General features: G+C 43.0%; 1 protein-coding gene across 3 annotated transcripts in view; it reads right to left on the bottom strand.

Moving 5' to 3' along the window:
• Window positions 1-3,574: 3,574 nt before the first annotated feature.
• The window catches only part of GATA6 (GATA binding protein 6), a 29,545-nt gene continuing 20,904 nt past the window's right edge, over window positions 3,575-12,215 (bottom strand). For all 3 annotated transcript variants that reach the window (XM_056138393.1, XM_056138394.1, XM_056138395.1), the window contains exon 7: window positions 3,575-4,925. In XM_056138393.1, the coding sequence (XP_055994368.1) occupies window positions 4,758-4,925 (168 nt within the window). In that variant the 3' untranslated portion in view covers window positions 3,575-4,757. The remainder of the gene's footprint in view (window positions 4,926-12,215) is intronic.

The raw sequence follows: 12,215 nt of genomic DNA, 5'->3' as shown, positions 1-12,215 counted from the left end.
TTATAATAAAAGTTTGGTCTCTTCTTCCCATCCCTGGCCTCACACTGCTTGTTTTCTTCTCAGATTCAGACATTCAAAGACAGCATAGGCAAAGCCAAGAGAGGATCATTTTGTCTGTTTGCTGTTAGGCCATACTCACTGGAGATCACAGCTTACTCGTGGGATCACTCACTCATGGATCTCAAAGTTTCAGGAATTAAACCAGGGTAGGTTGCTTGCAAGGAAAGTACCTTCCCGCCATACAAGTTCTCTAGTCAAAAATGGAGTAGATCTAACACAAAGCACCACAGTGCCCCAAATAAACAGCAGCCCAGAATCTGGTGTGGCCATCCAAGATTTACTGTATTATTCTCCCAGCAACTAAATTATCTCTGATCTGAAAATACATCAAATTTCCAGAGACTGAGAAAAACACTTCCCATGAGCAAGAAGTTAATTTATCTGCAGTGGGAAATGAATGACTCGCTTTACTTTCCTGAAAGACACCAGGAAACACCATCAGTGATCCTACAGGAAGACCCCAGACAACCTCCAAGTATATCGAGATCCTAAAATCAGTCAGGCGGGACAGAGACATATTCTACCACCCACAACAATGGGTCTGAAGAATCCAAGTCTAGGGGCACCATTTATTTCAAAGCATTCCTCTGGGTTTTGTACCTCAAACTTTGGAGGACGGGTACTGTCACTGTGTATGTGGAACAGGCTACCAAACTTCTGCTTCAGACAATTATAAGTGAGAAAGTTATCATTTAATTGGCCACAATTAGTGTTCGTTGCTAGGGCAGGATATAAGAAACATCCTCCCCCCTTTTTCTGAACCTCATAATTCAACTAGTGAAAGTTATAATTTTCTCCATGTGTTCAAAAAAACAACAGTGGGTGGGGGGAGAGAGGAGAGGGAGAGAGAGGGACGGGGAGAGAGAGCTGGGGAAGAGAGGGAGGGATGGAGGAGAGGGGGAGGGAGGGGGAAGGGAGGGGGAGAGAGAGAGAAGGGGGTCATAGGGGAGGAAGGAAGGGGGAGGGATGGGGAGAAAGAAGGAGGGAGGAAGGAGGGGGAGAGAAGGGGAAAGGGGAGGAGGGAGGAGAGAGGGAGGGAGGGGGAGAGAGCCATGTAAAACTTAGTGGTGGCCTAGAATTCGAAGGAGCAATCTTTGTGGTCACCCTCAGAAACAAATGATCACTCGACAGTCCTTACAAGAAAAATTCATTGTCCAAAGCATAGTAACTAACAGCTCCCAACATACCAGGAAGCACTCGAAGTAATGAGAACAGTAAAGGGAGTGTGGGTGAAAATCAGTTAACAGGCATAATAGTTTCTCCCACTGTCAGACCAGCCCTATTCTATAAAGCAATCTCCCAAACTCGAGGCTCATATCAAGCACCCTCCCTTCACCTCTGCTACCCACTGTGCTTGAGGGAACCCTCCTTTCATTCTCTCCAGACCTGGTCAAGGAGTACAGGTGAGTCAAGGGACATCAGATTCTCTGATCATTTACTTCTGACACTCCAAAGGGAGTACGAAACACCCAGGTAAGTTCACACCAACCTTTTTCAAAATCAATGTGCAATACTGTATGTCAGAACTATTCTGGGATTATTTTCCTGAATCTTATAAACTTGCTAATCCTAGATGAAAATGACCAAAAGAAAAATTACCCAGGGGCTGGGGGTGGTGGGGAGGATATTGGGAACATTGGTGGAGGAGAATGGGCACCGGTGGAGGGATTGGTAAACGATTATTGTATGACTGAAATACGAAAGTTTATAAGTTTGTAAGTGTACTTACACTGTGAGCAGTGATTCACTAATAAAAATTTTTTAAATAAAATGTAGATTGATACTGAAAAAAAAACAAAACTGCATATTACAAGCATTCTAAAATAAATTTGCATACCAAAAATGGGCTGGAGAGATAGCACAGTGTGTAAGGCATTTGCTTTGCACACAGCCGACATGGCCAAAGCTGGTTCAATTCCTCCACCCCTCTGAGAGAATATCGCCCACACAGCAAAGCCTGGCAAGCTCCCTGTGATGTATTCAATATGCCAAAAACAGTAACAAGTCTCACAATTTGTTCTGAGACGTTACTGGTGTCCGCTCGAGCAAATCGATGAACAATGGGAGGACAGTGCTACCAAAACTACACATCACATATGATATTACTGTTTATATATCTGAATAAAATGAAAAGTCACTGTAAAAAAAAGTTACTCATGGGGGCTGGAGCGATAGCACAGTGGGTAGGGTGTTTGCCTTGCACACGACCAACCCGGATTCGATTCCGTCGTCCCTCTCAGAGAACCCAACAAGCTACCAAGAGTATCCCGCCCACACGGTAGAGTCTGACAAGCTCCCCGTAGCATATTTGATATGCCAAAAACACTAACAAGTCTCACAATGCAGATGTTACTGGTGCCAGCTCAAGTAAATCAATGAACAACAGGAGGACAGTGCTACAATGCTACAGTGCTACCGACGGGGGCTGGAGTGGTATGGCGTTTGCTTTGCATGAGACTGACTGGGTTCAATTCCCAGCATCCCATATGGTCCCCTGAGCACTGCCAGGAGTAATCTTGAGTGCAAAGCCAGGAGTAACCCCTGTGCATCATCGGGTGTGACCCCAAAAGCCAAAAAAAAAAAAAAAAAGAAAGAAAAAACAAAGTTACCCATGGTCGTAGAGAGCTCTGTGGAAGTTCCCAAACTTATTTGACCTACCGCTCCATTTTGAGAAAAAAATAAAAAACAGCATTCCCTAATTGCACCCAAGGTTAGTCAAGTAACCCTCCTCCTCTTGATCATTTCAGCACAGGAGGGGCACAGCCACTCTGAGAACACCGAGTAGAATCAAGCTAAGTGGTCTGACTCCCAAGTCTTTTGCTCCTGTCTGCCATACAGATGTCAAGGGGGATCATACGTACGCACCTTGCCAAACAAAGTCTGACTTCCAACACAGTCCCACCACAAAGGAAAAATTCCCCTTTCTAAGAAGATGCAATGAATGCTGTAATGCATCTAATGAGTCCTTGAAAAACTCAAAACTCCCCAACTTCAGGCAGCCAAAGTGAAATGCAACTTTTCTGTGCTGTCAGTTTCCTGGTTCCCTGAAATCCACCAATGACCATGTAAACACAAGAGTCTATTGAGATCACTTTATATCTTCTAGTAAGTAAAAGACTAAGATCTACTAGCTATTAAGATTTCATGACCCTTTGCAGAAGTAAACCATTCTATATTTGTGCTTTAGAACCTCTTTCATGCAGAAGGAAAGACACTTGACTTTTCTGGTGTTTTAAGCATTGGTCCTAAGCAGAAGGTTTATAATAATCTCAGATTATGTCATGGGAATACTGGATCTTTTTCACTCATTAAATGCATTCTTCCATGCAAATTGAAAGTGATCTCTAAAACCATATCAACCTCAAATAAACCAAGAAATAGGCAAATCCAAAAGACAATGAATTAGGAAATCTGGAAGGTAATTTGCAAAAAACAAAAACATGCTCTTGTTTTACAGAGTTATCTATAGACACATACAGTATTAAAATGGAAGTAAAAGGGAAGAAATTCACTGTACAGAAGACAAAACAATACCCTTTTTATTTTTAAAACTCTGGTGAAATAGGTTTCCATGACATCCCATTTAAAAAAAATAATGTGACCCAACCTGTTAGAGGGTTGGTCACACTAGACTTCATCATTGTGTACAGATGCCTAGAGTATTTACAAGTGTTGTCTGTTAGGTAGTAAAGGTTTGTTGCAATTTTTCCAGCACATATTCCACAGTCAAATAAAGGGATATTGGTGTCCTTGTATAAAAATTCTTAACAAATGGATAAAGGCAATTTTCCTGAGAGAAGATTTGTTCTTGAAATATTTTCTTTAACAATTGGAAATATAGAAATGGGATGTAGCTGTAAAAGAAGCTAAGAATGTCTAAGTTAACATTTTTCTTTTAAATTATTTAAGTACCATTAAGTTAAAATGTCTACATTCATTATAAAAAATGTTGTTAAATCTTATGCAAATGATTTAACACTGATTGCTGCAACGCAAATTGCACTTTTTAAAAAAATTATTGTATACATGGAAGAAAAATATCTTGTTTGCTACCCTGTTTACAAATTCCGACCGTCTCCCGATCAGTCTCATAATGCGAACTTTGAGAAGCATCAGTCACAGTGTGGAGAGTTAGGATGCAGTCTCGCAAACTTGAGAGCCGGTTGACAAGACCTCAGGAACTGACTCAGCCTCCGAAGGTGTGTGTGGACCAAATGGCCTAGAATGATCTTCTCCATGAAAGCATGTGGAATTTGGACGTGGAAAATGTATGAGAAAATCCTGGAATAACCAAAACCGAGCAAAAGTACATGATTTGGGGCAATACACATAAAATCTTTTTTTTTTTTAATTGCTGGCAATAATCTTTAGCAGTCAAGTTCCCGGTTCTAGACCCAGTTCTTGGAGGCGGCTCAGCATCTAGATTCCCCTGGTGGTGCAGGCTGGCTGGAGCTGGCCAAAGAGTGGGCAGCAGGCAACCCCTCAGGCCCTTCCCAGGAGGCACTCAATCTTCTCCCTCTTCAGAGTCACATGGCAAGGCAGAGCGAGCCTCTTGGGAAATACATTTTTCAAAAGAAAGGCACAGAAATCACGTGTCAGAAGAACGTTCTGTCAGCATCTTGGCACCAGTGTGGACTGGTTGGCAAAATCAGAGCAGGTCCTGTAGGCCCGGTAGTTTCTCTGCTCCCTGCAGTGGCTCAGGCCAAGGCCAGGGCGCACCAGGAATCCTGTCTCACCGAAGATGTGACTTCTGCTGGGGAGGCCAGGCTAACGCCGATGTAGAGCCCATCTTGACCTGAGTACTTGAGCTCACTATTCTCGGGGTTAGTGTTCTCGCCTGCTGTAGACATCACCGAGGCGCCCGCCTGGCCAAAGATGGGGGCAGAGAAAAGGAAGAGAAAAGGAGACAGTTATCAATCAATTTGCCTAGTGGCACAGTTCCACAACGCAAACACATGAAGGCCAATGAGATGGGCCAACTGGTCAGGGCAGTGCCATTGCCTGACACACCCTACTGCTTATCGGAGAACTCTTGGCCATCTCCACCCCCACAAGATGCACAACTGGACAAAAGTCAGGAGCAGGGACTAGAAGAAGCCTATTTGTAAAAAGGAACAAACCCTCAGATCTCTGATAGTGAAATAAATCATAACACATAGGTTAACAGGCCTTACTGATGCCCAAACAATTTAAGCATTTCAAAAAAGAAAATGCAGAGCCCTGTGCATGTATGCACAACACACACACACACACACACACACACACACAACAACAACAACAGCAAACCACAAGATTTAACCATTATGCCAAAGTCAGAAAGGAGAGCTATGGCAGTACAGCAGAGCTTGATAAATGAAATTTTTGAGCACTGACTTCATGGAAATTTAGAAAATTAACCCACACATACACAGGTTTTACTATCCACCTCATTTACCTAATTCTTTCCAAGGACAGACCATGTTTGAAAGACACCACATTACCAAGAAAATGTTTCATCATAATCATGGCAATTATTTCTAGAAGGAAATGGTCATCTTCCTCTTAATTCCTTCTTTCCCATTCAAATGAGCAAAGGCAGACAGAAACATTATATGATCGAGCAAAATCAAACCAAAATAATGAAACTCATGTTTTGAGCATGGTTTGAAAAGATAGCTGCATTTGACATTTTAAAATCCTGACCATTTTTTTTTTATCTCTTCTAAAAGCTCTAAAGCCTAAGCTTCCAGGAGACCATTCCATAAGTTACTAGAAATTTGGTTCTAAACTCAAGTGGAACCTGTATTTTTCTAAGCATTCCTTTTCACATGCACAACTCCATTAAATCCTCAAAATGTCCATTTATACAACTGAGTTGATGTTCCAGTTCAGAGAAACACAAAGTACCATATTTAGACTAAACTATATGGAAAGACCACAGGGATATCTGAAAGTAAATGTGGTCCCATTTTTCTCTGGATGAAGCCTGAATCATCTCTCCATCCTCACAACAAAGCTGGAAAGAGCTCAACAGACTAAGGCATACATGAAACCAGGTTTGACCCCTTCACCTTGTAGTTTCTTAACCGTGACCAGGAGTGAGGACTGAGCACAGAATTGTAAGCAGCCACATGGTATGACCCAAAAACAAAGTTGTATCTGGAAGCAAAATGAAGTTTTGGATCCTCACAATAACTGCATGATGGGTGGGTGGGGGAGGAAGACAGGGTCCAGGAAGTGCAATCACTGCATTCTACCTGCCAGTCCCAAACTTTCTCCCAACTCCTAACTGAGGAGACTGAATTTAGCCCGCAGCTAAGTAGTAATTTTTCTTTCTAGCAAAAATGAAAGTTTGTGAAAATCCAGCAACAGTGCCCACACCCAGTTTTAAATACAAATTTAGAAGCCAGAGCGATAGCTCAATGGGCTAAGTGCATGCTTTACAAAATGCAGGTGGCCCAGACAGCACAACCTGGTCCCTCTAAATACTGCTGGAAGTCATAACCCAGCAATAAGCCACGAGTGACTCCAAAAATCAAAATAAAAACAAAACAAAACAACACACGCAAAATGTTAGAGATTTACTCTGAGGGATCAGAGATAGTACCTTGGGTAAGTCACTTGCCCTGCACAAGGCTGACCCAAGTTTTAGTCCCGGCATTCTATGGTTCCCCCAAGCATGGACAGGAGTGATTCCTAAACTAGGAGTAATCACCGGGAGTAGCCCTGAGGCCAAATAAATGAAAGTTAGAACTTAAGCTGAGGGCTTTGTGACAGCAAAACAAATTTGAGACGAGAGGGCTGGAGATGTGGCTCACTGGGACAGTATAATACTTGCATGTGTAAGGTCCCGCCCCACAAAAAGCCTGGCCAATCTGTGATTATCTTCCGTACTAACTACAGAATCACCATTCCAAGCAAACCCAACATGGGTGAACACCTAATCCCAAAGAAAGAAAGAAAAGAAAAATCAATTACAGGAGTATTTTTCATTTTAAAGGAAACAGATCATATAACAGAATGAACTCTCTTACAAATGATTAACAAATTGTTTTGTTTCTGCCTATTTCTTTTTAAATTTTCATTGATTAAATGACTTTACTACAAGTACTGTTGTTTTCACAAGTCATCATGAAACTCCCAAGTGCTAGAGACTGGAACTATCTCCCCCAGGAGACAGGCCTGCCCTTGGAAGCAGTCTCGGACCACATGAGGAACCAGGACAAGCACACGCTCAAAAGCAAGCTACTCAAAGATCTACTCTGGGGCAAAGAGAAGGTACAGCATGTGCCTTGCCCACAATCAACCTGGGTTTTGGTCCCTGGGACTACATATGATTCTCTGAGCCCTTCCAGGAGTGATCCTTGAGGACAGAAACAGGAGTAAATCCTGAGCAGTGCAGCTAAGTGTGGCCCTAAAACTAAATAGAACCAGTCGACTGGGTGACAGGCAATGGAATAAGGGGGTCACCATCAGCCTGGTGGCTTGCCACACTCACACACTCAGGCTTCCTCAGTCAAGTCTGGCCTGTGGTTCCTCCTCAAGCACCATGGTGTTTTTACAGAGCATGGCCCTCATTTAATCTTCCTGTTTCATCCTTTAGCCTAGGTGAGATGCCATCATTCTTAGGTGAAAAAGACACTCACCCAGAGCAAATGAAAATCTCTCTAACTCAGCCTTTCCCTGACCGCAGGGTCGGGCAGGGAGGAGAGATGGGACAGGGCTGTAGTAGTCTCAGGAGCAACTAGGGGCACTATCAGTTTCCCAGACAAGGGCACTCTGATATTGCTTCTGAAAAAGGGGCAGTAGATGTGTCTGGGGAATCGTTGCTCAATTTGTTACAGACTCTGCCGTTTGGGTGCTCTGCAATCCTTCAGCAGTTTATTAGCTGGTCGTTCATTTTTCCTCTAAGCTATGTCAAGGTCTATTTTGAGGGTTCAAAGAGATAATTCAGCAGGTAGGGCACCATCCTTGCACAGCTTATCCAGCACCCCATAGGTCTCCTGGGCCCGACCTGGATCCCTGAAGAGATCCAGGAGCAAGCCCTGAGCACCTTCAGGTGTGGCCCAAAAAAGAATACCTGAAATAGTTTTCCTCACACTTCAACAACAGTCCCCGGAAACTGCTGAAATGCCCATTACCTTCTTTATTGAGAGAATAATATTAAGCTGGAAGGAAAAAGTTAAGCTCTATGGTGGCCAGAGTCCTACTATGAATGGACAGGCGGGCAGACCCCAAATCACAGGAGTGATGAACTCCTGGAACAAGGACTGTTCATCTGTAAAAGGCAGCTCTGAGTCAGATAAAAACAGGACAAGAACTTGCCTCACCCAAGGTATGAGAGCCCTATTTTCAAACTGGGATACATTATTTAAATATGAAATAGTATGCTAAAAAACTTTATGATAATTATCTCAGTGAAAAATAAAAAATTTCACTTAACAATACATAATGAGATCTGAAGGAACCTCACAAGACTGTGGTAATCCAGGAATACTCACTCGTGAGGAACGGACAGTGGGCTTGGGGCAGGGATGGGGGTGGGGGAGTGTGACTATATTTTAATGCATATCTTTAAAAGAAGTCAGCAGAGCCGAGAACTTTATATCCTACTTAACTATAATTTCACGTCTGGAAATGTATTCCAAGGAAAGAATTTAAAGGAAGGAAAAGGTTCCACATAAGATACTCATTGTAGGGTCACTTGTGATAGTGGAAACCATAGAAATAATCTAATGTCAAATAATATAGGGATGCAAGGCACATTCGCTGAAAATATTATGCAATTATTAGAAATAATATGTTGGAGAATGGAAAATGTAATGTAAGCGGAAAAAAGCAAAACAAATTCTGTCATACTTATAACACGTCTGTACACACACAAAAGTACTTGGCTTACTCTTTCAGGCCTGTGTTCCTCCCTGAACATGTATCTCTCTCTCTTCCCTTGCTTGCTTGCGTATTCTTTTAAGGCTCCGCTCTGCCTTGAACACACATTTCTCTCTTTCTGCCTTTTTCTACTCTTGAGAAGGCTGTGTTCTCTTCTGAACACATACTCCTTTCTTTCTCTCCCTTCCAATATTTCTAAGTTAATTTCTTTCAGTAAAAAATACATTGCGGGGGCTGGAGAGACAGCACAGCAGGTAGGGTGTTTGCCTTGCACACGGCCAACCCAGTTTCGATTGCCAGCATCCCATATGGTCCCCTGAGCACCGCGAGGGGTGATTCCTGAGTGCAGAGCCAGGAGTGACCCCTGTGCATTCCCCCCCTACACACACACACACACACACACACACACACACACACACACACACACACAGAGTACTTAGAGGGAACCCACGAAGGGCTGGAAGAACAACATCATCTGAGAGGGTCTGCTATCTGCCACCTATACTTTTCTTTGAATATTCTCATTGAAAGGTGCAGCCCCATCTAACCAGAATACATCTGCATTAGCACTTGAGGGGAAGCAATCCTGGAGAGTCAAAGTAGAACAAGAAAACCAGAGGAATGAATAGAGGCTAACAAAGAGGAGAGGGTCATAAGGGACCCCCACGGACACTCCTGAAAGTGACCCCCAGGCCATGAGGCACAGACTGGTTCCAAGTAAGTTCAAATACCAAGGCACATAACAAGGCTTCACTGGTAGGTATTACAAATGTGGAGAGTCTAGAATTGGCACAGCTCTCTTGGAGAACCCTGGCTTAGGGCTCAAGAGCATGCAGGTGAGCTGGAAATTGCCCCTAGCACCACTGGGTATGACTCAAAATGAAACAACAACAAAAATGATTGTCACGTTATTACTTAGCTTAAGTACTTTCTCCTTCCTTTTGGTGACCTTAATAAAAATCAGCACAATAGTGGAGAGAGGGGAATCAGAGAAAATTTATTTACAACTTAGCTATAAAAACAAAAGCGACTAAAAATTCAGTATGCGATGTCAACTAGTTCATGGTTTTCCACATATAGCGAAATCCTTGAATGGACTTGAGTTCAGACATCCATCCTTGCATGGCCAAAGCAGCCACCTGACTTAAATCAACCAATGTCCCTTGAAGCAAACCAAAGGAGAGGAAAGTGCTTTGGAATGCTGGGCACAGTCACTGAAACATCCTTCCTCCTCTCCACCGGAGCTCAGGCAGGGTCCTCTGATCAAAGGGCAATATGAGGGTGGGGCAGAAATCTGTCCTGTGTTTCCATTCCCAGCTTATCTGCCCTCCACCCTCCCACAGACAACTGAAAATGGAGGCACTTCCTGTTGAAAGAATGTGTTATCAGCAACAGACCCAGCTTGAGCCCAGCACTAAAAGCAAGCCAGACTAGATGGGAGCGCCACTGGTCTGGAAATCTCTCTCCTGAAGGAATAAATGACTTCAGGGACAACTCAGACTGCTGCAGTCTGGGACATGGAAAATCTCCACAACTCTGAAGTGGTAGGCCCAGTTCATCTTGAGATGGCTGAAATTTTTTCCTGTGAGAATAAGCCTTCACTGGCTGCGGAGAATTCTTAGTTCATTAAGCCAAGGATTCTGATCTGATGCCTCAGCGTCCCCAGCCCCAACAGCTTCATCAAGTCTCTTCTTTCCCCTGACTCCACAGACCCTATAATAAATAGGTGGCCCAAAGACTGTTTCTCACACAGCCCCAAGCAGTTCTGGAAAGGTGGGAGATCAAAGCAAAGAAATTCCTCAAAGGTCTCAACTTAAGGGACATGCAGATTCTCTGGCTCATGAGCTCATGGCTCATGAGTTAAAAACATGAATTTCACTTTTAGGGAAAAAAATAACCAGGAGTCAACAGCAGAACTCTCTGCTAAGACATCATAACACAATCTCATTCTGAAATAGTAAAGCCCAGAGATTTTGAGAGGTGAGTGTGGCTCTTTCTCAGAAGGAACATGCATCTCTGATGATGACAGTGCCTCCTTAAGCTCACATTCGGACCATCCACTTCCAGGGTCCTTGACCTGTCCCTTCCTCAGTATCCAAGTATGTCAAGTTTACTTTTTCATTTTTTTCTCGTGTAGGAAAAAAATAGGGATGTAGGGATGGACCTTAGTCATCCCTCACAGCCAAAAACTCTCCTTTGCTTTTTTACCCCTTCTCAGTTAAGATTCTGCAAATGTTTTCCAGCAGACTTCCTCACAAGAAATTTTTAATCATGTATATGTTCCCAAAAAGGAGAAATGTTTGCAGATAGGGCTTCTTAGTCTATTATAAAAGATTCATTTCATGTACATGGAGGTAATAGGATCAGACACAAAATTCTCTCAGTAACAGTTAAGAGATGTGACAGAGGGCTGGAGTGATAGCACAGCGGGTAGCGCATTTGTCTTGCACATGCCAACCAGGGTTTGATGTCCAGCATCCCATATGGTCCCCTGAGCACTGTCAGGAGTAATTCCTGAGTGCAAAGCCAGGTGTAAACCCCTGTGCATCTCCAAATGTGACCCAAAAAAAAAAAATGGTGACACAAAAGCAGATACACAAACACACGAGGCCAGCCTCCACCAGGACCTTTTTTCATTCACAGAAAACCCTCTACGTATAACTGCTTGAAAAAGCAAGCAATAAAAAGAACCTTCTCTCATCAGGAAGAATCATGGTCATTTTCTAATGATGACATAATTCGGTTTATAGTAAAAGTTTAGCAATATTATGTTAACAAACAAATTCCTTACTTGGACACTTGGGAGCTATCCCTGTCACCCTGCCAAGACACCCCGAAATCCCACCTTGCCTTTTATGGAAAGATTAAATTCATCTCTATGGATGCTGCCCCTTTTAAAGGATGGAAGAATAATTCTTTGCACAATCTATCCTAGGTAATTCACTCATACATCCATAACAATCCAACAGCAAGCATATGTGGTGGAAAAAGGCACAGTCAGAGTTCCCTCAAATTATCAGCAAAAACTTCTATCTTATGCAGGGGGAGGGCCTGCCCCCAAACTTTAAATCATAAGCATGCTAAAGAATGAGTGTGTCCACTGTAGACTTCAATTAAAGTGATTCAAGGATTCAGAGGCAGGATTTAAAACTTGGTGAATTACAATTCTAATTTTCAAAAGTCAGCTTTTAGAAAATTGGATGAGCATGTTACTCTGGAGGGGGAAAGTTAGGGTGAAGATTTGTATCACAGTCACTGGTGCTCAAGGTCTTCTGTGCTCAAGGAAT

This window comes from Sorex fumeus, unplaced genomic scaffold (genome assembly GCF_029834395.1).
Source record: "Sorex fumeus unplaced genomic scaffold, SorFum_2.1 ptg000128l, whole genome shotgun sequence".
Lineage (NCBI taxonomy): Eukaryota > Metazoa > Chordata > Mammalia > Eulipotyphla > Soricidae > Sorex > Sorex fumeus.
Note: the sequence above shows the minus strand (reverse complement) of the source record. Positions and strands in the feature narration are given on the sequence as shown.